Below are 26766 nucleotides of genomic sequence, written 5' to 3'. Positions count from 1 at the left end.
GGAAACCTGATTGGTGCTGCTTGCGGAAAACTTGGTACTACTACTACTGCCGGGGACTGACCAATCACAGCAGGCGTTGGAACCCTGTCAGAAATGCATTCGTTTTAAGCGTTTGCAACCTCTGGATGGGCGGGTTCATCCGGGGCGCATAACAGGCCTCCCGACGTTGACGCGCATGAAGCGGTCGGTGAGACAAAACGAGTTAACCCAATGTGATTCCGGTAACTGCCGTTCAGTTGACAACAGCAAGTGGAAAGGGACAGTGAGTACGACTTAACAATGTTACACAATTTGAACGTAACATTCGCCATTAAGATACACAGCAAACAGTAAACAGAACAAAGAAGAAGAAAAAGTAACTTGTTTTTGTTAATGTGTCGCACAGCTAAGCTTGGGGAGGTAGCTAAAGTTAGCGCTTGGTCGCTTGGCTTTCCTATCAGCAGTGTTACTGGCTGTGACAAACAATGTGAACCTACCTGCATTAGCAAGCTAACTGTTTACTGTAGCAAAAAGTATTTGACCATAACTATAACCATTTTAAGGTCTTTGCAAGGCTAAGTTAGTTTGCTAGCTTACCTGCTCGTAAGGTACGAGCAGTTGATTACCGTTGTGCTGTGCAACATGACAGACAGTAGCTTCGCTATTGCTGTTTGGTTAGCTTAGTTTCACTAATGTCACTAATTTTACAGCTAATTTATCACTTCGTTGTGATTTAGTACCGTTAATAATTGCTGTTAGCCATTATGTTATGTTAAACTACCTACTATCTGGTTACTGTTAGCCGGTTGCTAATATTAGATGTTAACCTTGCCCACAAGACGCCTAGCCAGCAGTTCCTGACTGAGAACATTGTGATTTATGATAGGTCTGAGGTTCATCACCATTAGGGTTAGTTAATAGTTACCCAGTTTTATTATTGCATAATCACCCCCCTCTCATTCATCAAAGCTCTTGTGGGAATCATGTTTGTTTTTTTCCCTCCCTAATGTCCCGTTACCTATCAGTGGTTCTCGCACTGCTACAGGCATGGTTATGTTAGGTTAGGGTTAATAGGAGGGTTAAATGGCAACTTGCAAGATGGACTTGTGTGGATCCAATGGTTAGCATGCACGTGCTCCATCTAGCAATACATATGCGAATTATATGACAACTTTTATAAATGTCTCTCGTTATTTCTAGAGTTATCTTCCACTAAAGTATGCCTGGGGGAGGTAAACGAGCATTGCAAATCACAGCTATATAGATTATATGATTGAGAGAGAGAGAGTGAACTGCAGGTCTGTGGTGTTGTTTTTCCACATGATATTGCATAACTTATGCATACCTAATTCAGGCTTTCTGGATCATGATCATGTTCTTAAAAGCACAGTTTATTTTTTGCCACAGCCATTCTCCCACACCCATCTTCTGAAACATGTACACACAAAACAGCAAGTGTTTAATTGTTCCTTTCTTTGTTTTCCTCTATTTCTCAGACATTGTAATCATGACTAAGCTTTGAAAGCCACTGTGGACCGAGTGAGACCTTGTCTTTAATCCCCCAACACACCCATGTGTATCATCTTCTTCAAGTTTGACCCTCGGCCTGCATCCAAAAATGCCTACAGGTAGTGCAATCATTTGCTTGAACAAAACATCACACTCGCATTTATTGCATGGTTGGTACAACAGAGAACAAATTTGGCAAATAATCAACCATTAGGACCTTAATTTGGAATAGACAAAGTGGAAGATAAGCACAATCCTAAAATGGACCAAGCTCAGAAGAAGTCATGAAGTCAGTTATGGAGCAGAAAATACATCTTCATTTCGGTGACAGCTACAATTTGTTTTGTAAACGATACAACTTTCAAGATTCACAAATTCTTCTCAAGATTTCTTGAACAAAAAAGGGAACTCTGAACCCACTGCCAAAAATAGAGGAAATGGCAAACGATCATGACTCAATTTATTAACCAAACCTTGGTTCCACAGATTCTAACACAACATCTTGTGACAGTTGGGGCTGAGCATTGGCAAGGACCTCATGAGACAATCTTTATCATGATACGTAGCAATACGCCACAGAATTGGCTGAAGATTTATAAATACAGTTGATAATACAACCTATTTCTTTTCACCAACTTAAGGAAATATACAAATATGATAAATCCAGTGCACTAGATGCCTTAAAATTATATGAAAATGAAGTCCATAAATGACCCACACTGATACAACGGGCTAGAGAATTGATGCATTATATCACCAAATAATACTGATTCCGATATTTGATTTGATTTAGTACCTTCTTCGAGGCGGCTTCACCCCGGCCGTAGAAGTTTTTAATGTCGCTTTGCTACCCCCCAAAAATCTGAAGTGTCTACGTGCAAGTGAGGAAGAAAAACACAATGTTAAAGCAACATCATAAGCCCCTGTGCCCTTTAGATTTTAGCACTATGTTTTTGTTGATGAACTGAGTCATATGTCTTGGCATTAGCCCTGTTGTACTTCTGGCAGTGTGGCCCTGGCCTCCGTTTTTGTCTTGTTCTGGGTGTGCATATTGTGCCACTTGGAGCTTCGAGCAGGGTTGGGTATACACACACAAACAAAACAGCAGTGCAAAAACAATGTAGCAAAGGGAGGAAAATGTTTCTTGTTTCTTAGGTTTTAGCATGTATTTTATGAAGACCTTGAGCTGAAAGTAAGATATTTTGTTGCTGTGATTTCACTGGTTTTCGGTTTGGACTTGTAAACCAGTCACAAATAATATGCTGTACACTGAAGATGTGGTAAGCACCACAGGAAAGTGTGGCATCTCCTCCATAAATCTCTAATATAATCTCCCATTTTAAAGCACTGAATGGAACATCTGTGTACAACCTACACGTGTCCTGCCCTGCAGTAAATGCTAACTTGTTTCAGTGGACTGCACAGACCAGTGGACAAAGAGCAGTCAATGTGACTTACGGTGCGATGTGAAGCCCAGCTTATTATAATCCCCCTGAGCTTGAGAGCAAGCTCTCTACCTGGCTATAGTCCATCTCTGTCCTTCCCTCTGGGAGGCTGACCCAGCCTAAGGAGATCACAGCAGAGGTGTGTATGAACACTGAGTCAGACCTGAACCTCAGGAGAGGTGAAACATACTGTGTCCTAATAGGGTTATAACAATGCTAAATATAGCCTATTCCTTGCAGAAATGGTTCCCTTGTGCTGCAGTGATGTGTAAATCAAAAGGAATGTGCTGCAATACTTGGACTAAATTGGTTCAGGGCAAGATTAAAGGTGCATTAAGTGAGATATTTACTACCCAAATAGCTCAAAATCACCATAATATATCTGCAAGTGTTTGATAGGATTCATGATCAATACTAATGAGTCAACAATTACTCGACCAGGTGCTGAGATTTCTGCCTTTCAAAACTCAAATTTTAGTTCGCACTGCATTTTCAACATTTTCAACTGCTTGGAGATGGAGGCTGGTTCTACCAGAGAGCCACAATACCAGCATCCCAGCTATTTGCTTCTCAAAGCCAAACAAGGCGCACAACAAAGCAATATTTACAATATTTAAGGAAGTACTGGAATTGTCCTCACTAGACATTTCTGTTAGGGATGCACGATAATATCTGCACGTCATCAGCATCGTTCAATATTGACTTTAAAATGAAATACCATAAATGTCATATTGGCCTGAAATGAAAATTTCTGTTTTATGTTTGCATCTGCCAGTAGCCCATCACAATGAAATAAAACGTAATACTGTCTGAAATTAGGTGGAATACATATGTGCATATATCAGTATTGCCATAGGCGAATGGCCAAAAGAGTTGGAAAATATTGGCATATTGGATATTGGCAAAAAATCCAATATCGTGCCTCCCTAATTTCTGTTGTGTCTCTGCTAGAGTGAGTGCTCTCAGTTAGTACTTGCTCTGAGAAGGTCCCTATTATTTGTTTCACTCACAGGCTACCATAAGCTGTGCCAGACACTTGTCTATGTTTTTATGATTTGTTGGTTGCCAGTAGAGGCAACCAACAAAAGGCATAATTAATACCACATTAAAGAGTTTTTACCAGGGGCCAACCAAATGAGATCCATCCTTCTCATTATTAATTGTGTTTTGGACAGTTTTGCAATTTGGAATTCCAACTCAAAGCAAGGCAACAGTAAATGTGTTGTCCCCTATAAATGAAGGATTTCCCTCTGGGCCTTTCAGTAGCAAATAGAATCATAATCTCCAACAGAGCTCTATAACCAAGACGTTCAGATAGTATAAACCAGCCAGGTTGGCCGCAGTACTTACTGATTTATCCACTAGATAAGTTTTACCAGTATTTATTTCCTGGAATGTGATGAAATTTGGATCCTGGTGATTGCCATCAGTGTGATTGCAACATAAGGCACCATATATTGTGGTGTGTCAATCCCTCAAGTAGGTCTGTTTTTCTTTTTACCTGCTAAATTCCTAATCGATGAGCAAAAGGCATTTATCAGAACAGCTTTCCCTTTATTTGAAGCTGTGTGAAAGCGCATGGTTTTAACTTAAAAGTGTGAGAAAGTGCCATTAATTATTCACAGATTACAACAAAAAGAAGCACTGGTATATCATATGTGTGTACAGGGAAGGCCAAGGAAATCCAGAACCTTTTTTTGTGGTTCACAGCTGTGTTCTAGTAAATCAGATAGTCCAACATAAGAGTGGAAAAAACTTTTGGCAGAATCTGTTTTTTGATGACGCAGTATGGGGAGCATTGATGGAGGAAAAATTGCTGCTGGATATGTGAGTACGTCGTTAAAAAAATGCTGGAATGCAGTGGTGAAATACATCAGATCCCCAAGTTTCATCAAAGCCTAGACAGCTGTGAGACCTCAATTGTGGAGGATGAAGGGGTAGAGACCAACCCCGAATCCATCCCATAGTTTGTGATGAACAACTAACTGTAGCCACAGTCACTCAGTTTTGCATCATTCTACTCTTTAAAAACTATTTTGGCAGATAAGTCAATAATTTGGCTGCTGCAGTGCCAAATCCATGTGGTTTGTTGAATAAATAATTGGAATTCAGAATGAAGTATCATGAATGGCCCTGATAAGTCTCTGCTCTTCTTTCCCTCCTACATGCTGCAGCTGGCTGGCTGTTACTGTGATCATAGCTGCTCGCCTGTGATTTCCCCCCCGGATCCGATAACAGATGCTCTCTTGTGTAGCATCATTAGTGTTAGCTTTGTTTTCTGGAGCAGCGGTGGCTGCCAGAGAGCCATGGGAACTGGCTAACATTAGCCTTTGATGTACAAAGACTGACCCTGATTAGGTCAGTTTGGTCTTAACATGATCTTCATCCCCATCCCTCTCCAGAAGATTAATAGGGGGACCGCTGCCACCAAGCTCACAAGGAAGACACAGCTATTGTAGAGGTCAATAAATTTCACTGGCCGCTCTACCTGTGTGTTCCCTCTCTACCTTGTGTGTCCTGAATTAATGCCTCTCTGGAGTTCTTTAATCCATATCACACAGACCTTTGACTCAGAGTGGTAACAGCATGTTTGGGTGGTTTGTAAAAGGAGGGGAAGGAGCCCATCTCCCTTGTTTCTGATTGAGCATGAATGTTTCATGTATATTGCTAATGCAGATGTCTTAGCAAAACTTTTTCGTCACCTGAACTTAGCTGGAAAACAGAATAACAGCTGGAAGATCGGTTTTATGGTATTTGAACCGCACCTTCTGAAAGATTAAAATGCCCTAGATTTCTGGTGCTGTCTGTTTTAGCTTTAGCGATACAAGATAAAGGATGACCCTCACTTACTTGGATCATTCACTTTATATGCCCAAACAGTAAATATACTTCATTTTGTCTTGGCGGTATTGCTACAGCGATATGTTGACAGCTTACATCGTACTCTGCATACTGACACAAGGACATACAGAGTGCAACAGACGGCAGATTAAGGTTTTCATACAAATGCTCTGCTGAAATGTCACATATACAGAATTCACAAGGTACAACAGTAAGAGGTCACCTTTTCCCTACAGCAAGGGAACAGTTGCATCTTGTGGTGTTTCATAATTGCTGCATAGGACAAATAACCAGGATGGAGAACTGTGCACATGCATGCTGTTTTGTGAGTAGTTGTTCAGAGATTAGTTGAATGATAATGTGATGTTATCAAGTCACAAATAGTTGCCTTGCTGCTTAAAATGATAGTAGTGTCATGCTTTTAGTTTCTGGAAATGCAGTAATTGGAACAGCCCACGCCAGAGTCTCTAGTTGTGAATGGCCATAACCATTAGTGGTTCATTAACACACCAGACAACTATGGAATATTTGTGCAGTAGGTTATGGTCAAGGTTTAGTGCGATGCTTAGATGATAAGTCAAACGCTAGTCCTAATCTCGGTGATCTACTTGTAAATCAGATCACATTGTTGTTCCAGATCAAATTCTCTTGTTTGTTGTGATAACTATGTGAAATGCAGACTGGTTTGGCAGCTTGAGCTTAAACTGTGAAAACAAATTGTGGAGCTTGATTAAAATACCTCTTAGGCTACTGGCGTGAGGCAGGCACAACAAACAAGAATATTTGAGAGGGATTTGGTCGGGAAAGCTATTGCTATTATGTTCTCTTCAAAACCTTAGAGCATGGCTGTCCAGTTTGGGGCCTGTGGGCCACATTTGGCCTGCACTCCCTTTGTTTTGGCCCTGCCATGGCATTTGACAAGCTCATGATTTTAAGTTTTGTGCAGCTCGAAAGTATGTAATCTGAGTTTTACAGCACAGAACAGCACAGTGCTGTTAGTCTTCCCTCTTCAGTTATGTATGTCTTATTATGGCATAAATGTTCAGGAAAATATAATACATTTTAATCTAATTTAACTTCATAAAACATCAACTTTTATTTTTGGCCTTCATCCCACCATCCAGATGACTTTTTGGTCCTTTATAGGAGAGAATTTGGGTACCTCTGTTGTAGAGGGAAGTTTGGGCTTTGAAATGCCTAAACTCAACAGTAAAGTAGCCTTGCATTCATTCATCCTAGACTGCTAAATTTGAACATGAAATGATGTAGAAGAATTTTGAGTGACTTTTTACTGTATTCCATGCACATGTTGACTCCTTGTCTTGTTTTTCTGTATGGTATGTATGTTTTATAATTTGGATTCTATTACTTGAAATATTAACTCATTCCATGACATTTTCATAAATGTCTGTTTTTACCAGTTGATATATCACAATAGTGATACAGCTTGTAATCAGTCCATGAAAGCTTTAACATTTACTGAGGGCACATCTGAGTGCATCCCTCTTCACTCTGAGGAAACCTTTGGCACACAGGAAGTGATGTTTGTTTTGGTAGGAATAAAAATAGGAAGCACTCTCAAGTTATCTTGAGCAGATGTAGACCCCATGGCTCAACAGACAAAGAAAATGTAGTGACTAGCACCAATGATGAATTCTTAACCACAACTTGAAAAAAAGGCACTGAGTTCTCAGATAGGCCTGTAAGACACTGTGAATATTGGAGTTTGTGTTGCTATCCTAAAACAACAGAAATTCATATTGTTGTATTTTCTTTAAATCTCAACATATTAACATGTGACATCAGTATAAATGATTGTATTTCCTTTTTGCACATTACACCTGGCCTGAATTTTCTACAGGCTAATCTCCCCTGTATCTGATAAGCTTGGTTGTCCATAACTGTGTTCAGGGGCCCGTTCTTTTGCTGTCTTTTTTCTTTTTGATCCTTTTTCCTTTGGTCATTATCACAAGACACAGTTTCCTGCTATCCACCTCTCTTATCCCCTGCATTATGCTCAGTCTGTTTGTAAAACACTCTGCTTCGTTTCTCTGTGAAACTGGGATGAGTGGGACAACAGCCATTAACCTGAAATACGACGTCCAGGAAATGGAGTTTGTGGCATTAACAGCTGTCAGTTGGAGACTGTCGGCCAAGTTGTTGTAAAATCTGGATGTAGATCCTGAGGTTGATAAATACTTAGCATTCGATTGGGTTGATACAGATCTTGAGAATGTGCACATATGGGATATCTGAGTTTAAGGGGAAGTGATTGGGAAAGATGATTGATTGTGGTGATTTTTGCATTCCAAAATGAAGCTGTTTCACTGACAAGAGTAAGAACAGAGAGAGCTTATATTATTAGATTGCCAACATGATTGGATGGAGTGCAAGGGTCTTAGCAGGACACAAACAACAGATATAATAAATGTTGCCATGTCCAAAGAATAGTCATGTACTATAGAGATGTGCTGGGTAAAGACATATGATCAAGAGCAAGTAGAGAAGGAAGATGGGGATGAGGGGAATATGATGGAGAGGATGTGAGGTGTCTACAATGATGAATGAGTTGTTGGTGATGGATTTTCAGAGACCCTCAATGGCTCTCTCTGTACACCTCATTGGATCATGTCAAGAGCGTATGAAAATGAGTCATTAATGAACAAAATAATGAAACAGCTTCTCTCCCTCTCTCTCTTTCTGTCTCTTCAGGCTAATTTTGGCTGCAAACAGAGATGAGTTCTACCAGAGGCCGTCCAAAGCTGCAGACTTCTGGGCGACCAACAGCGAGATCCTCAGCGGTAAGTCCATACGTATGATGTCTCAAGGTTGATAGTAACAGGCTGCTGGCTGAAAGAGGAATCTTAAACAGAGGAATCCCTTCCCTCCTATCAGTTCACTGCACATATCTAAGCTATCACAGCGAAATCCTGAATTAATGACGTCTGTGTTCCCCTTGAATCAGTGCATGTATGTAAGTGGATAGAGCCACAGTACACTGAATGAAAGAGTAAAATGCCACTTTTCTTGGTAAATTGTTCAGTTTATTGAGCTCTGTCGTTTGACTGAATGAATTGCAAAAATGAGTAGACACTTAAATAGCTGAAACAATTAGACAATCTCTGTTGTGAAGTGCAGGTTTTACTTCTCTTATCAAGCCCTAAACTCGTTTTCTTGTTAGACACCAATATGCTTTACATTTAGACTAATGTATCATCTGCTAGATTTTAATAGAGAACTTGCTGTTGGATATTTTGGCTCTTTTCAAATACATTAGATGGTGTCCTTTCTCACAGTTCAACTACAGTTGTATTCAAAACTATGTATGACTTTAAATATTCATTGAAGTACCCTTCCTCTTCACCTTAGAATTCAATTCTTCTCCACTTAGTCACTGGGCATCCCCATCCACAGTAAAGTATGTTTCATTGACTGATGTCCTAAACACAATACAGCGAGGCCTAGGAAATCAATCATCCCTTTTTCTACTAAAGGAGGAAACATAGAGATAGCCTCGTTGTTCATCAGTCTCCTCTCTCCTCTGTAATAGGAGCGTCAGGACTCCAGTAGTGGGCCCTTAATTGATGGCTACTTTTATGCAATGTGACAGAAATAAATGGCTATGCCTTATCTGAGAGACTGGGGGCGATGGCGGGTCCCTGAAGGAGACAAAGCATGACGAAAGGGTAGTAAGCTATAGCTCCCTGTGGGCTCGAGCTAGCTTTCTGTCCACTCCCTCAGGAATAAGACTTCTCAGCTCTCAGGGTTGACCTGTCCTGATTGATTATAAAGAGGTGTAGTAGATGTTCACTACCCTAATGTTTCCCCTGTTGTTCAGAAGAAGATTCATTGACACTCAGTCAGAAGACATATGTAAACATAAATCTAACAACAAAACAAAAGCTTGAAATCTTACTTTAATTGTGGGCCTTACATTCTCGTCCCAATTAACAATGATTATGGCATTGATTAACCCCTGTTTCTAAGTCTGTCCATCACAAAATATCTCAAATACCACTGATTGGATATTGACCAAACTTCTGGTTTCATGTGTGCTCCTTCCCAGCAAGTGCACTGGTTGGTCAAAGGAGGTGTGCCACAACTTTTCTTGAACTTTCATTACATTATGCACAATATATGACAGACACTGCTGATCCAAATTTGTCAAAATCCAAGGGAATAATGCTCCTTGTTGTTCCCATAGACTGTAAACACTCCATTCTAGCATTTTTTTTATTGCATTGACTGGCATAAGGAGGATGCTACAGTTTTTGTTTACAGTCTGCATTTTGCTGCTACTTGGGGAAATCTCACTACTGTATTGTCACATTTTCCAAATTACAAGTGGGGGCCCTCCATCATTAGTTTGCTCATTCTTTACTCATGTGCAGTGTCTCAAACCCCATAGATCTAATTTTGACAAAACTTGACGAAATGGTGCATCGCACACATGCATTCCAACTTGTGAATTACACTGATTGGCCCGAGGGGGAACTATAATTACTGTTCAAAACAAGGTGACATATTTGGTACTGATTGGTATAGACAGAGACTTCATCATCCATGAAGGAGGATATTTTTTACTGTTGCCTTTTATTCAGCAATGCAGCTTAATACAGAGTAAATCAATTTCAACATCATCCATTTTACTTTTTCAAGGACAGTATGATGAAACAAGATTTTTATGAAACTATTGATATTTCTTCACAGTTAGAGCAGTTCTCTTATCCCTTTTGCCTGTGGGTTTACATCACAGTATTGGATCCAGACAGTGTTGATTGAGTATGAGTTAAGTAAGCAAAGAATGGTGTACATATTAACACTTGTAAAATTGTGATGGTGAGGCTAGTCTGTAACTTTCTTCTGTGAAAAATAGCATTTCCTCTGTATTCATTTTGCAGTTTACCACCACTGCAAGAGAAACTGTTAAGGCCTAAATCAAAATAAAGATTGTAATTTAGTGTAGTCAGAGGCTTTAGAAGTAGTCATTATATAGTAATTAAATACATTTTTAACACTCAAGCCTCAACTCTAAATATAATTTAGACCCAAACTGCGACCGATATGGAACAAAATTAGAATTATTGCTCAAAACTCAAGAGTTGTATTAAAATTACAGAGGAAACGCTAAGATACACCTCTGGCAGTTGTAGTTGAACCTTGTCAGGGATGGCTCACTTACTTTAAGTAAAGCTTAGACCCTGTTTCCACGTGGTATTAACATCTGTACTGTGTGATCCAATTGCAAGCTAACACCTCTAAGTACAGGTGTAAACAGCACCGATGCGTCTTGAGATCCGATCACTCAGGACATATTCGGAGGCCTGGGATACTTTTGTCCACATCACGTTAGAATATGTCCCAGGACGGATTAAAGGACTTCCTACTTACCTGACATCCTCTGTCTTAAGCTCTGGTCCAGCCCAACACCCCCAACACCAGTCAGACCATCACTTTTCCAATAGAAAGAATATCTTACCTGGCTCTGTTCAGTGCAACTGAGCTGTCAGCTGATGGATCAAATGAAAACCGAAGTGCAGGTTGGCTATAAAGCAGCTGTTTAATGAATAAAAACACAAACTGTCTGTCTGCAGTGTTGGAACCACAGTGCAGCCAGGAGGAGCTCACCTCCTTTTCAAGACATGAGCTCCCCTAAAGACATGATGTACGAATTTTTGGGGGGTCTCTAAAATATGTATTGACAACATGCAGCGTTTTTCTCACATATAAAATTTGGAGGCAAACCTCTTTCTTAAATTTTGTGCCCCAGCATGATTAAACACATTCTCTCTAACCCTCGACACAATTGGGTTACTATAGGAATACTACATAAATATTACAGGCAGCAGTGTGAATGTGTACATTGCAGTTACTACAGGAATATTACAGAAATATTACAGGTTGACTTATCCACCTAAGAGGAGAACCCAACCCTCTCAAACCCACTGGAATAATTAAATAATTTCAGCCTGAACTGATGTGATCGGGTCCAGTCTGTAATAACTTTCAGATATGAAATACATCTGACTGTGATTGATAAGGTCTTAAAATAAGGCTGGCATGAGCAAGAATGTCTCTCTCTCACTCTCTCACTCTCTCTCTCTCTATATATATATTTCTCTCTCTCTCTCTCTCTCTCTCTCTCTCTCTCTCTCTCTCTCTCTCTCTCTCTCACTCTCTCACTCTCTCTTTTTCTCTCTCACCTAAAAAAAAAAAAAAACAACCTGCAAGGAAATATAATGTGTTTCTGTGCATGTTGAGCAGGAATGTGAGATTCAATCACGAGTAGGTAGGTGAGACACATATGGAGACGCATTTTAATGCCAGGTGTGAATGGACGGACTGAAAGTTGTCCACTTCATTTCTTCCATTTTTCCCTTTTCAACTGGGGTTTTTTTCTTGCCCACTATGAGGATTAAGTCAGGGGGTGTCATCCTGTTTGTTGTAAATAAACTTGAACTCAAACTTGTGATCACATTACACAGGCCAGATGTTAATATCAGGTGGGAACAGCCTTATAGTCAAGGGGGCAAGTGATAACTTATCAGACCACAGTGAATCTACCTCTGCAGAATCTTCAACCATAGAATAACATCACTTGTTGAAGAGCCACCATGAGCATAGGTACATACTGTAAATTGTGAAATATGTATGAACCCTGTAAACATTTCTGCCGCACAACAGTGAGCAGATATATTGGTATATTGGAAACTTGAATGCACAAACGAGCTGGGTTTAATAATCATGTTCCTATTCTGTATTTCCAGGCTTGGACTTGGAATGTGGCAAGGAAGGGGGATCATGGCTAGGGATCAGCAAGAGGGGCAAATTGGCTGCAATCACCAATTACCTGGAGGGACGGACCAACCCTGATTCACAAGGAAGAGGTGAGTCAGCCGTGGACATGCACTTTATACTCATTGATAACAAGCATGGCATTACACCGCCCATTGCAAGTTGTCACCCCCTCCTATGAAGTGTCCTGCACACTACCTGCCCCTCAAATGCATTTGGGCTCTGTGACAGTATGTCCTTAAACCAGTTACTTTCCCATTTAAGTTAAATTTTTAGGCCTACTCACGTTCACAATTTGGGTAATGAATTTATAGCTCTGTAGACTCTCATCTTTAATCTAACATCTTAGAGCATGACAGAAATGTGAACTGTCATTGTAAGCAGCCGTGAGTTGCAATTCAGAGTGCCCTTTGACCAGCTCTACAGGAAATAAAGGTGTCGTCAGTCTGACTGGCCTCATTTATGTTTCTCCTCCACTGCCTCCCCAGCTGTCCACTGCAGATGCTCACGTCCCTGAGGAAAACACCTCTCTGTGTAATAGCAGTTTTCTAATTTGTTTGCTTCCCTTCAAGACTGAATCTTAAAGCATCTGCAGCATGTCTGACTTTTGTTTAACAGGAGCGCAGGTAGCATACTATCCTCTTAATGTACAGGGAATCCAGCTGACACATTTATACATCTATTTACTGTTACGTCTCTGTATCGTTGCACAACAAGGCTGCATAATTGAATGCATAATTTAGAACCATTAAGTTTTAAAGAGGCAAGCTTTTGATTTTGGAGGTTTCTGTGTTGTTGATATTTGGCAGGATTCCTTGTGTCTAACTACCTTGTGGACAAGGATCTGGACAGCTACTCCTACCTGAAAAAGGTGTCATCAGAAGGCCACCTATACAACGGCTTCAACCTCATCACAGCAGAGTTCAAGTGAGTAAAAGGTGTGGTGAAGTCCATATGAATGTATGGTTGTGACTTGGCTCATCACCATCTGGTTAAACTAAGTTCAGGTTGCTTTGTCAGTGAAAATCTTTATACTGAGGTTTTGTTGAAAATCCATACCTGTCTTCCACTGAAAAGTAGTTCTTTCTGTGTAGCTTCCAAAGGGAAAGTTTTATATTTCACACACAGCTTGACCTGAAAGGTACACGGAGCAAATAATATGGCCACGTAGTGGTGTCAGATGGTAAGACAAGTTCATTATTACATGGCGCTGTGGGGTAGTGAGCCAAAGGTATGGGTGGCATGCAGTGATTTCTTGAGGTCTGCGGCCCAGAAACACTAGCAGGTTTTTGTGCAAGAAGGGGGTTTAACCCAAGAATATTTTAGAATTGTTTTTCACTTACATCCCCTATGTCCTGGTCTTCTTTCAAAGTAGGGATGAAACCACAAGTCAGCGTCTTTGTCTCTGGACTGCTAAGCAGACAGGCCTGAACACAATGTTAAAGCTCCACTCAAAAGAAATGTTGTGTTGTGAGAGCACTGGCATTAAAATTCTGCGGGAACACCTGTTCATATTTCAGAGTTTTTAGACAAAGAGAAGCAAAGCTAGACAGCGTTAAATGTGGATAGGTTTTTTTCCCCGTCTTTTCCCCACTGTGTCACTGTATTCCTTTCCAGCAGCCTGTCGTGATTTAATTTGGTGATCTGGTGAAGAGACAGTGAGAAATCAAAGTGGGAACTGTTCAAACCAAGACAGCTGTCATGGAGAAGGCCTCTGCATGGAAACAGGTCTCCCCTTCTGACATTTAGAGGTTTGGGGTTTAGCTGCAGCAGTCTATTCCTTTGTCTTCCTGCAGGGGAGATAGATTTAGTGTCATGAGCCATGTATCGTGGTAACATGGCCTTAAGCAGGATCTTCCCTCTGGAGGGTTTTCTTACATTCATACATCCCCTCCTCCACAATGTTTTACAGATACTGTTTTTAGTTTAGAACAGTAAATCCATATAACTATATATCAGGCTTATACTGGGCTTTTATTAAAATTCTGATATTGTCCATTCAGTATTGTGTACCTGTGATAATGGAGTAGGAACCTCTTCGATTGATAGAACTGATCAGATTGCAAACACATGATTACAATGGCAATAATTACTAGGGTCTAAGTTCCACAGGTGCTGGACCTACCTCCTCTTCCTTTCCTTTTCCTTCTTCTCCTCAGGGTTCCGAAGCATCTATAAAAAGTATAAAAAGCCATTGAATTTATTCATCTGAAAATAAAGCCTTAGTTGGTATTAAGTGTCTTAAATAAATCCTTTAAAAGTCTTAAAAATGCTAAGAAATGGAATGTAGGAGTTTGAGGGAGGTTTTTTTTCTGGGGTTGCAATTCAAAATCTCAAAATTGGTTAAATTGGTAACATCTTTTTTTTTTTTTTTTTAAATAACTTAACTAATGCCTCCTGAATTAACGTCACACAGATCGGGATATTCCTGAACCAGCAACACTCATATTTTGTTTGCGACTGGGATGTTCAGAGCAGCTGATCCACTGTTGCTAGCTAACTATCATTGTACCCTGGATGACTTGGAGAGATGCAAATTCAAAGAAAATTGGCTATTCAACCAAGATTGTGCAGCCTGGCTGAAACCAGTACCAGGCAATGTATACAAGGCATGGTTTTTCAAACTCAGTACAATGGGGATAAAGGCAGTGGAACTGTCACACTCTGCCTTTGAGTGTGGGTAGTTTGGCCAAAGGCTAGCTGAAAAAGGTGCAATTCAACTAAAAAAATGCCCCCAAAAAAGATAGCAAAGTCCATTTAAAGGAAGAAAATTAGGTGTTTTATTGTCCTTTCTTACCAGCAGAAACTAAGGCAAAAATACAGCAAAAAAAAAAAAACACTATTTACAAAAGACAGTCTTAGCACCACTAGGTCTGCACCATACGGCAGCCCTTCGCTGACTGACTAGGAGGGGGTAGATCCCCTCCATTTAAAGGCAAGGCCCCTCCCACTGGACCATACCGCCTTTAATTGAACATAGGAACAATTATTTTCCAAACAAACAAAAACATTTAAACCTCTATACATGATTGAAGTACCTTAAATCAGTCAGTCACATTAAATTATTAATATTACACCATTACCAGGTTACATTATATTTTTATTCACTGGGATGGTGCAGTATAAGTGGACAAAGCACCTGCCTACTCATCAATCAGGCATTATAAAAGGCTGCCTGAAACTGTGCTTGGGTCCTTTGACACTGCCCAGGACCAGGAAGCACTGCGGTAAGGACAAGGACACATTAGAAAACAAACAACTCAAAATATCATTATCATTATTTAAATAAAGAGTTCTCACCTCACTTAAGTGTTTATGTGTGTTTGTGGTAACCTTAACATGAACAAATAGCACAGGAAACAGCATTGTTGTCATATGTAGCTCAGTGTGTGCACCCACCAAACTATCCAGAAGCATGCTACCTGGCTACCCTGTTGCATGTGGAGTGAGTGATGGTGTGGTGTGCTGCTGTGGTGTGTTACTAGTGGCAGGGGAAACTGCCACAGGAACAAATGCATATGCAGAGTGATTAACACAAAACTGCCAATTCAGTCCACTAACAAACACCAGGTATTTCCCAGTTCTGCTCTGCCCCTAGTAATTGATGTTTTCTCTCTCTCTCTCTCTCTTTTCAGTTTTGGTTATTGTAAAATCGGTCTTAAATTTTTTTCCGTGTGGAATTAAGAGTCTTTAAAAGTCTTAATCTAACTCACCTTCTTCATCATCATCGTCTTGTAAAACTGCCTTGTGAATATAGTTTTGTAACTAAAAAATGCAATTCAAATACTTCACCACAACTACAAACCACATTTTATAATTTCCTAGTTGTCTTACGTGCCAGTGTCATAATGAAGTAGTCAGGAGGATTTCAAGGCACCATACTTCTTACTACAGGTCCAGTAACTTCCCAACTTGGCGATGGTGGTTAAGCACGTTCATTCCAGCAAAGTTCTGAGAAGCAGTATTTTTGCCATTTGCTGTTCTTACAGTTGGATTTGCAACAGCACGACTTTTGGAAAATGCACCCTGGACAGGATGCCAGTCCTTCACAGAGTTAAAAGAACTGGGCAGAAATTAGGTTCCAGGAATCTTACCTGGAACTGTCTTTTTGCCAGTGGAAACGATGCCATTCAAAAAGATCCAATATACAGATCAACACAGAAAGACACAGACCTTTTTTTTTCTCCATCTACTGCAATTACTACTTATTACTGCTTATAATAGCAAAAAGATGGCTCAGTTGCTGATTCTTTAATAGGCCAAACTTATCAGGGTATGCGAATGCCTTTGTCAAGACCAGGAGCCTGGTGGTTTGGCCACCCACCCTGTGGCAGCATTTCTTAATGAATGGATAAGATGCCATCCCATGCTCAGAAGACACTAACAAAAGCAAAGATATGTGTTTAGGCCTTGGTAATGCCCTATGTTTTGTGTGTGTGTGTGTGTGTGTGTGTGTGTGTACCTCCTGGTCCCCCCACATTGTCATCTGATGGGAGCCACGTTCACTGCAGGTAGAGATCAACAGAATGCATGTCTTCATCTCTTTAATAAACGCTATCATTACTGCCCTATTTGTTTGCCACAGTGTGGGTCTGCTGGCTCAGAGGAAATAAGGTGTCTAGCTTGTTTCCAGATCAATAAGTACATCTAGGGGATGGAGAGAAGCTCTTTATTACAATTAGAAGGTTTACCATTCATTTGTAACCAGAGAAATGATTTATGATGTGGCAGTGGTAGGAGGGGAGCAAGATGTACCAGCCATTTTTAAACATTCTCTGTCTTCTCTTAGTTTTAAAAATGTGTGTGATCTTCTTCATTGGGATGTAGATGAGGGAAAGGGAACACTTATATTCATAACCCACCGAGAAACAGACATTAAAATCTTTCCACTCTACATGGCCATGATTTATGCATTGCTCGTTTTTAATTGTGCTGCTTGTTAAGCCAATATCGTCTTGATTAATAATCTATAACCACGTTGGACTGAGTTTTACATGTGAGCGATTCAGTCTGTGGCTTCCATGTATTTCAGAGCCTGGCCTCTGTGGAACGTATGCTATATATATTTAAATTTTTTATCTCAGATGTTCTCAGCTTGATGCTCTCAAGACTCCATATCCAAGACTTCATCTGGCTTTACTATAGCTTTGGATTTTGATCCCACTTCATGTCACTTTTGCTTTAAAGTCAATGCCCGGAGATTATCCCTTTTAATGAACATCCCCTCTGATGTTTGCCTGAAAAGAAATGCCTCACTAAATATACTTCGAGTCAAGCAGAGTTTTCCTGTTTTATAAAAACAAGTTTAAAAAGTGGTTTGATCTTATGGCCTTAAACCATGTGTTATAGTTCTTGGCAGAAACTTGTTTGGGCTGAAAAAGAAAAGCAGTGGTGCATCAGATATGCACATTCCAGAGCCAGTATCATGTGTGGATGACCCCAAAGATTTTAATGAAGAACAGCTATGAATATTTGTCATTTCCCAATGCCGGTATGGTCACCCTTTCAGGAAAATATGTATGATTTGTTACTCAATAGAATTAGCAGTCGACTCACAGTTACTGGGTATTATGAACTTCATAACATTATATTGTCCAGTGAGTGAATCCAGATGTCCCTCAAAAAGCAAATTTTGTTAATTCTGGCTTCACTGTTGTTAGTATGCGGTCAAATTTTACATTTTTAGGTCAAAGACGAGCTCTGTGTTCTGCTACATTTCAGCTGCATTTCTGTTGCCATGAAAGACTGTGATGTAAAATAGGCTTATTTAACTATTCAGAGATGAATAGCCTCAATAAGAACCATTACTTATACATATTATGTGTAATTACCGATATACTCCCATAAGAATGTGATAGACTAATTCAGCCTGTATGTCAGCTGTCACCCTGAGGTCATACCAAATTAGTGATACTGGTTGCTTAGTAAGTCCGTTTTTTTGTTGGGTTTTTTTCCCCTTGACAGGTTCATCATGAAGCATGTTTACAGATATAAATGTAAGATTACAAAAGAAATTTTAAGCTATTTTTGTCATTCTAAAGCTGTATGTGTGCACCGATGTGTGTGAGTGGATAAAGAGTTGATGCCTTCACCCAGGAGCTCCCCCACATGCCCATCTACATTCTGAACACTGGTAATGTTGAAAGCTCATCCAACCATCTCCAGGCAACTACACCACAGCTGGCGGTAGGGAAACTGCACTGCAGCTTCAGCATAGAGCACTGTTCATTAGAACGTATCCCAGGCAGCATACTGATTACTTCGCTGACATATCTGAAAAAGCCTGTTCCGACTCTTCCGTCCTCGTTCTCTGTCTGCCCAGTAGCCTCGACCTCCCGCAGCTCCCTCATCTCAGCCCAAATCAACCCACAGCACACCTGATGGGACATTCGATATTCTTTCCAGCTTCAAATAGCAGAAATAGAGCTATCTCCCTTTAAATCCTCCACCTGCTGCCTTTGCAGTCAACTTGATGCACATCACAGACAAACTGCATACATATACACCAGGTTCTTTCCTGGCACGGTTGAGTTTAAGTCGCAATGCTTGCACCTAAATGATATTTCATGCATTGTGTTCGCCCATGTTGACAACAGAAATGAATATAGCTTCGGAAATTCCGCCGTTTCCCTTCAGGTTAATGTGCCATCCCATTCGAGTTCCCATTGTTTGGCTACTGTTTGCATGCATACATGAGAGGGGAATGGTCTCAACCTGATTCAGCACCGACCAATGCTGCTGTGTTATTCTAGGAACATAGAAAGAGTAGCTGATTTATCAGATGTAACATTTTAGTTTTGCTAGAAGTCTGCAAACAGTCATAAGCTTGGTGGTTTGTTGTTGTCTGTGAAGTGGTGTAATGTCAGCTCAGAGCTTTCAGTTTTTTCCCATCGCTGCTTAGACAGACAATGTCCTGCCTTTTGAAAATCCTCTGCCCAAGGAAATTTAACACAATACAAGAGAAGCTTTCATGCAGTCAGACAGAGATGGCCTCCACACAGGAGCAATGGTTTTTCACCCACTGCTTAATGGTTCATCAGTCATCATAAACATGTTTAAGTTCAGACAGGCAAATTTTTCCCTAATTAATTGAAAGAAATGAAAGGCAGAGAGAGCAGAGCTTCTCACAAGAGATGTGTGATCCTTTTATCCCTTCAGTCCTTGGTTGCTTGCCGAGGTGAAAGAGAAATGAATAATTACTGCAGAATATTGCAGGAATGCATAGCATGCATTGTGTAGAAAGTACATGACAGGCAACTGACCAAATAATTATTTACATGATCAAAACTACTAAATTACTCACTGTTTACATTTCAAAATACAACATACAGCCAATAATACTACAGTATGTATTATTATTATTATCATTATTATTATTATTATTATCATGGCTTAAATCTTTCAGACTGGCTGGGCTGTCCAAGAGATAATCATCTTCTCTGCCTTCATCATATCATATCATTGGGCTGTGGAAAAATGTGAACAAACACATTATCACTTCAAGTCACAGCAAGTCTTTATAATTGATTGACTGATGATTGATTCTGATTTATTTCAGTGTCTCGCATTAAAACTCCCAGCCCCAGTGGGCTTTTAAGACTCTATTAAGCACCTGATTTAACAGCACAGCTTACACACACCAATATAGATGGCTCAAATCACAGAAGTAAACTGTGACCACACAGCACAATTAATTAAACTCATCTTCATAGTACATCTATGAACACCAGTATGCTTTTAAATTACAGTTTAAGGTAACCCCACAACTTCAGAAGTATTTATTTCAGGACTTTTCCATTGTCTATACATAATAATAAACACAGACATACAGAGGATATAGAGGCACCTAAGATGTGTAATTACATTGGACTACACAATCTGATCTGTTCCATTTACAGTGATACATGAGCAGGCTTACATCTAGACAGAAAGATAGCTAATCACACAACTCAAATAAATAGTTTGGTTTGCCTTCTGTTCCATGCCTTAATAACCTAATTTGTAGTGCTAAATACATCATTTGTGAATAGCCATTCAAATTTTTCCCCTTTGTCAGATCAAATGAACTCTGCCTTCTGCAATTGTGTTTCATAGAAAAGGGTTTCCCTTAGGCCTTACATATTGTGCAATAAAACAAAACTCACTGGCACTAATTTTCTGTATCTTGTAGGTCACATGGACACACACTATTCTCCTCACATACAGCAGTAAACCTGCTCACTTCAGTAGCCAGGGGCAGAATGCCTGCCCCTTAGCTTTGCGCAGAGGGACCTTTGACTTCTGGTTAAATAAAATGCCACAGAAGGCTCAGTCCTGTAGCATTGTTTAAACTGTACAGAAGATCTGAGTTTTGTCTCAGCCCTTCGCCTGGAGGACCATTTTTGAAAGGCAACTTCTGCTTTATCATGTTAAAGTTATGGCATGCCACAGCATTTCACAGCTTTTCTAACTTTGATGAGCAATCTAAACATTTCTTGTATTCAATAGATGCAATTTATAAATTTATTTACTCATACACATTTGATCAAAGAATATACAAGGGTATCATCTTGTCACATCAGATGTCACAACCTAAATAAAAATTTACAAAGGTCATTTCAAAGTTAGGAAGGCTAAAAATTCATATATCCTGTTTAAAGGGACTGCATAGCGTATTTTTTTCTGGTTCATAATATATGATAAAAGGGACACCCATCCTCAAGCTGATTGATATATAGGCTTAAAATTATCCAGTGATTTCTCTTGAAGAGCTATGGACACGGCAGTAATATTCTAGTCTCATCTTTCCAGTTCTTTGGTGAGAAACTTCTGGAGTTGGATGTTGATACAGTGTTGCACCAGATTTCAAATTGACTGATGCTACTAGTGTGGCTGTCATAAAATTGACATCAAAATTCGTTCCCCAAATGGTTCAAAGGATTAGGTCATGATTTATTATTCTGTCTCCTGTACTAAAGCAGTCATAGATGCCCTTGATGTCAGACAGGTTTTTTTAAATTGAATGAATTTCTTGTAACTGTGCAAAGAGATCTAACACTATAACTGAAAGGATTTGTGTTATTGAAACGTGTTTGTAGCACTAATCTATATATTGAGCTCTTAGTTTGCCATTTTTAGTTGAAGATTAAGATTCTAATGTTGCCGTTAACCACTGTGTCAGATTTTTTTTCCATTTTAATTGCCTCTGCAGATGGAACAGGCTTATTAACTCACATTTTATGGGTTTACAAAGAAAATCAGTCATTAAAGGAAGAATACTGAATGCTGTACCTTTTTGATATTCAGTTTCCCCCTAACATAACTAAAAAGCACTCATTTTGAAGATTCCTGGAAAAGATAGCTTCTTGAACATTTGTCTCTGCTGTGTTTGGTTTGACTCTGGAAACTGCCCTCATAATTAGATATATTTAAAAAAAAAAAAAAAAAAAAAAAAGTTTAATCATCTCTAAATGCCCTCTTTAATTTCCCATCTTACTGTGTCCCATGCAGAGCCAAAGAAGACATTGTGTGTTACTATGGAAACAGAGGCAGCCCTGAGCCTGTTCGTCTAAAACCAGGTCTGTGTTTTGTTCTATAGCAACATGTGGTTGCTGTAGAAACGGTTAATTTCACTCTCACCTATCCAGTTTGGCCTGTGGCCCACTGATGTAAGCTGATTATTATTGCCAAGTTGATGTTGCTTTCAGTAGGTTTATTCTCTGAATAACATGCTGCAAGGTCACTAACTTTGTGTGTGCATTGCACTCGTGTCTGTATGTGCTGCCTTTGTCCATGTGTGCTTGTGCATATTGTGCACGTGGATGTTCATGTGCGCTTCAGCAGGGATCTACGGCTTGAGTAATTCACTGCTGGAGACTCCATGGAGGAAACTGCAGCATGGCAAGCGCCAGTTCACCAGCGTGGTCAACAACCAATCCCTGTCCTGCAACGGCCTGGTGCAAGAGCTGCTCAACGTCCTCAACAACGATGAGCTGTGAGTGGCCAGCTTCTTTTCCTGTTGACTTTTACTTTAAACAGATAAAGCAGGGACTATGTATTGTTTTCTATTTACTTTTGTCAAGAATGTCGTCATTCCCAAAACATGCATACATGCAGATTTTAACTTAAAATACATTTACCAACTCAACATGATACCATATCATGTGCATACAACACATGTATGCACATGATATGGTATGCACACAGATCGCAAGCCAATTTCCTATGGTCAGTTCTTTGGCTTCGCTTTAACATTTTTCTCAACAATAAAGCTAAGAATAATTAAAAAGAAGTTTTGTGAATTAACCCTACTCTCTTTTTGCGGTCCTTTGCCAAGAACCATAGTTTCACAGCACTGTGCAATAGGCTTGGCGAGACACATGTCATTCACTAAGCAGAAAATGGGACCCAAAAACAGTCACTTCCAGTATGGCTGAGACAGTACTTAGATTGTAATGGCAGAGTAATAGGAGGACATTCTCCTAATGACTTGGCTTTTAGTGAGTGAACTTTTAACACCCCTAACACCCCTTTGATAGTAATTTACATTCTTTCTCTTCTGTTACGGGTTATTTAGCCTTGCCATTTATTTTATGTTTCACAGTGAGCTTTTGAGAAAAGTTCACTGTGAAACATTTGTAAAAACTCTTTATACATTGTAAATCTGGCTCAGTTTATTCAGTGCAATAGGAATTTCTCTTGGTTGCACTGGTCTAGAGGCATATTGACACCTAATGTAGCAACACAGTGCATTCTAAAATGGTAAGATAAGATGAGATGAAACTCTATCGCTTCCCCAGGGGAAACTGGGTTTTTTGTGGTGGCAGAAGTAATGGGAAGCAAATGGAACACAGCAAGGAAGAAAAGAAAATTGGAATATAACCTAAGCATAAAGAGAAATACAAAATAAGCAATGAAATAAAAAAAAAAAAAAAATAGACAATTGTGAGGTTATATAAACACATGCAGCCAACACATTCAACATTTCAAGTAGACTGTAAGAGGAAAGGATGGGAATGAATATGGGTCACTTGCATATCTTGAGCTTGATCGCCTACTTAAATACAGAAGAGCACTGAGACTTCACAGGGACAGTGAATGATATGGTAAACACACACCACCCTGAAGCTTTACAAGGGGGGTATTGTGTATTGGTTCAACAGGAACACACCTGACCTAGCCCAGGAGAGCCAGGGCGAGGGATACACCAAGTCCATGCTGCAGGCCTTGTCAGCAGTGTTTGTTCGCAGTCCTCATTATGGTACAAGGTCAGTGTCCTCCATCCGCACCAATTATCTCTGCCTGTTTTCGTCCAGGTCGCCTCCCCCTGAGGTGACTGCCAGCGCCGTGCCAGCCTACTGGACCACAGAGAGAGCTCTTTGTATGTAAAAATCCCCCACGTAATCCATCCTCCACAGCAAGGAAAAGGAAAGGGGATTGGCTTCGTTGGTATGGCACGGTGGTTTATGAGATGCCGGAGCCTACAGAGACTGTCCTGTAGCCAAACGGTCAGAGGTTCAGTCCCTGCAGCAGCCAGTGTCTGTCAGTCTGTCGTCACGGAGCCCTTAAGCAAAACATTACCTGCCACTACCTGTTCCCTCTTGATAAGGGCATCAGCTTCATGCCTGAAGTGTTACTGTTACCGCCACCTGCTATTACACATATTTGAAATTTATTCAGTAGCTTCGGTCATTTTCATTTCACTGACCCCCATATCAACACACATTAGACCCCATTTATTTAGTGTTTGATCGTCTCATTATCAGGTCCCAAAACCCAGATGTGATACAATTTCTGATATTTGATATTTGTGCCACTTTTCCAATGTGATTTTATGATATTGTGTGATTTTGGTTAACTTTTTTTTTTTAAAAAATAACACTGTGGTATGGAAAACAGCTGAACCATACATCCAAAGACAACTATCATGAGCATGTCAGTCAAATTTCATTGACCTTGTAACATTTGCAGGCCTTTTCTTTTTATTAATCATAAAAGCCAAAGTTCTGCCACACTTTTGATTTAAAGTGTGGAAGAGCAGCATGAATTTCTTGTTTATTCTTTCAGTCTTTTATTCCTGTGATGATATGCTTGATTCCCAAATACTATGCCACGTTTTCCACTTTGTTTTTTGTTTGTTTTTGTTTTTGTTTTTTTTTTTTGTTTGTTTTTTTGAAAAAATTAAGGATAAAGAAGCATGGCAATATAAAAATCGTTTCTGTACTTGGCATCATTACTGCATGAAGTTATAGTGAAATTACACTATTTGGGAACCACTGGCTTAGTGGCACTAACTCTGCAAGGGTTAAGGGTTTGATTCCCAGTACCCATTTGAAAAATGTACACATTCATGTCTTTAGCACTTAGAATCCTAGGGACCACCAAATAGTTTGTGTTGTGAAATGTATAAGTCTCTGACAGCCTCCTTATACACACACGCACAGTCTATCATTTCTCTGTTTTTGTTTGTGCCCCCCCCCCCCCCCCCCCCCCCCCCATGTCCCTGCCTATTCAGGACCAATACCATTATCCTGATCGACGCAGCAGGAAACGTGACCTTCACTGAGCGCACCATGCTCAACAGTGACACCAGCCACTGGAGCACCAGCTCCTTCCAATTCAAACTGGAGGAGTGAAGACGAGATCAAGGAAACCCACTCTGTGCCTTTCTGCAACAGCTCTCCCTCCACTGGACCGTCCTCTCACGCCGTCAGACACTTCAACTCAGCCATGCGAACATCCAGAGCAACCTGTCATTTAAACTGTGATATAATGAGTTATATATAATGGGGTGATATAATGGCACTTTGAGAGAAAAGAGAGATTAATTGCACTTTTCTTGCTATTCTGCTATGATATGTCATATGTACTTATGACCACATGACTTGATGAAATTATTTGTGGTTATTTTAACTGAATCAATGGTTTGAAGGATATTTTATTCTTATTATTGGTTTTGGGGGAAAATTCATCACATTGATAATATGTGAGCTGATTAAAACGTTTGCCAAAGAACAACCATGACTTTGTAGACGTAAGTGTTTTACGCTCATGTGACAGTATAGCAGGGTTGGGTTACTGTTAGAATTCATGAATTCATTCATTAGAATTCAGATCCACAAATTACTTCATGTTAGTGTGAGATAAATTTGCCTCTAAAATCCATGATATATAGTGACATTTACACTTTGTTCCTACAATATAGAGGCTGCTATATCAATAGTAACATATTTATCCACATCCATCATGGATCTGTCATTTTAAGATGTGTAACAATTACAATACCATGTCCTATTTGAACACATTAGCCTTAGAACATGGTGATTATCCTGTTACCACCATTTTTTCTAAGCAAAGCGTAATTTGATTTCTGTGTTCACATTAACTCTAATCGATTACAGTTGCCAACTATTTTTTTTTAAAACTTGATAAGTGTAACCCTGTTGCATGTAATCAGCTATTCCCCCAACCCTGCACAACAGTGGAATCTGGTTTGCTAAGGAAGACGTGAGAGAAGTGAATGTTGAATTCAAGTTGTTTCTGGCAGTGTAGCACTGTAGCTCTTTCCACTTCCAAGGTAGGATGAATGTGTGTTAGAACTGCTTGCCTGCATAAAAACATCATCTTATCACAGCACTGGGATTTGGCTTGTTGGCAGCTAATGTTTGCAGCCAATCTCAACACTGGACACCAAGAAAAGCTTTGAGAAGAACAAAGCACTCTCAATTACCACCTCCCATCATGCCGTGTTCATGCGCTTTATCTGATGGTTTCTGCATTTTTTTCCACATCAAGGAGGCAGTTCTGCCTTGCTTTAAACTGGATGCATTTTACTACTGCTTCCTGCGTTTTTTTCTTAACACCGCTTCTGAATATTTCAGAAACCTTGTGCATTAAGGTGCTGAGTAGTAGAGCCTGTCAGTAGTAAAAGAAATGGCAAAAGAATGGTAGCCACACTCAGTCTCAATAAAGCTTTTGTTAAGAAATGGTGGTTGTCAATAAACTCAAACTACAGGGAACTGTGTGTGACTGTTTTATCTGTATTTACTGTAATCAGGTCACAGTAGGCCTCCATGAGCAATGGAATCACATTTCTAATATTCATATTTTATGTGTAGAGAAGACGTTTTTTTTTTTGTTTTGTTTTTTTTTGTTTTTTTAGCAAGAATGCACTCAACCAGTAGTTTCCTGGGTTTAATTAGTGTCACCAACTCCAGGT

At 39.8% G+C, this 26766-nt stretch overlaps 1 protein-coding gene across 3 annotated transcripts; it reads left to right on the top strand.

Annotated features, from left to right (window-relative positions):
• Positions 1 to 130: 130 nt before the first annotated feature.
• On the top strand, positions 131 to 26566 carry tango2 (transport and golgi organization 2 homolog (Drosophila)). Of its 3 annotated transcripts, none has more exons than XM_030060311.1 (9): positions 131 to 262; positions 1476 to 1607; positions 8487 to 8575; positions 12542 to 12661; positions 13379 to 13496; positions 22059 to 22126; positions 22392 to 22542; positions 23711 to 23815; positions 25063 to 26566. In XM_030060311.1, the coding sequence occupies exons 2-9, from the start codon at positions 1552 to 1554 to the stop codon at positions 25181 to 25183; spliced, it is 828 nt and encodes a 275-aa protein (XP_029916171.1). In that variant the 5' UTR covers positions 131 to 262; positions 1476 to 1551; the 3' UTR covers positions 25184 to 26566. The 3 variants fall into 3 exon arrangements, with proteins under 3 accessions (XP_029916171.1, XP_029916169.1, XP_029916170.1); XM_030060309.1 differs by having other exon boundaries at positions 22389 to 22542; XM_030060310.1 differs by lacking the exon at positions 131 to 262 and adding an exon at positions 263 to 355 and having other exon boundaries at positions 22389 to 22542.
• Positions 26567 to 26766: the final 200 nt, after the last annotated feature.

The sequence above is a fragment of the Myripristis murdjan genome, chromosome 9 (assembly GCF_902150065.1).
Source record: "Myripristis murdjan chromosome 9, fMyrMur1.1, whole genome shotgun sequence".
Classification (NCBI taxonomy): Eukaryota; Metazoa; Chordata; class Actinopteri; order Holocentriformes; family Holocentridae; genus Myripristis; species Myripristis murdjan.
Note: the sequence above shows the minus strand (reverse complement) of the source record. Positions and strands in the feature narration are given on the sequence as shown.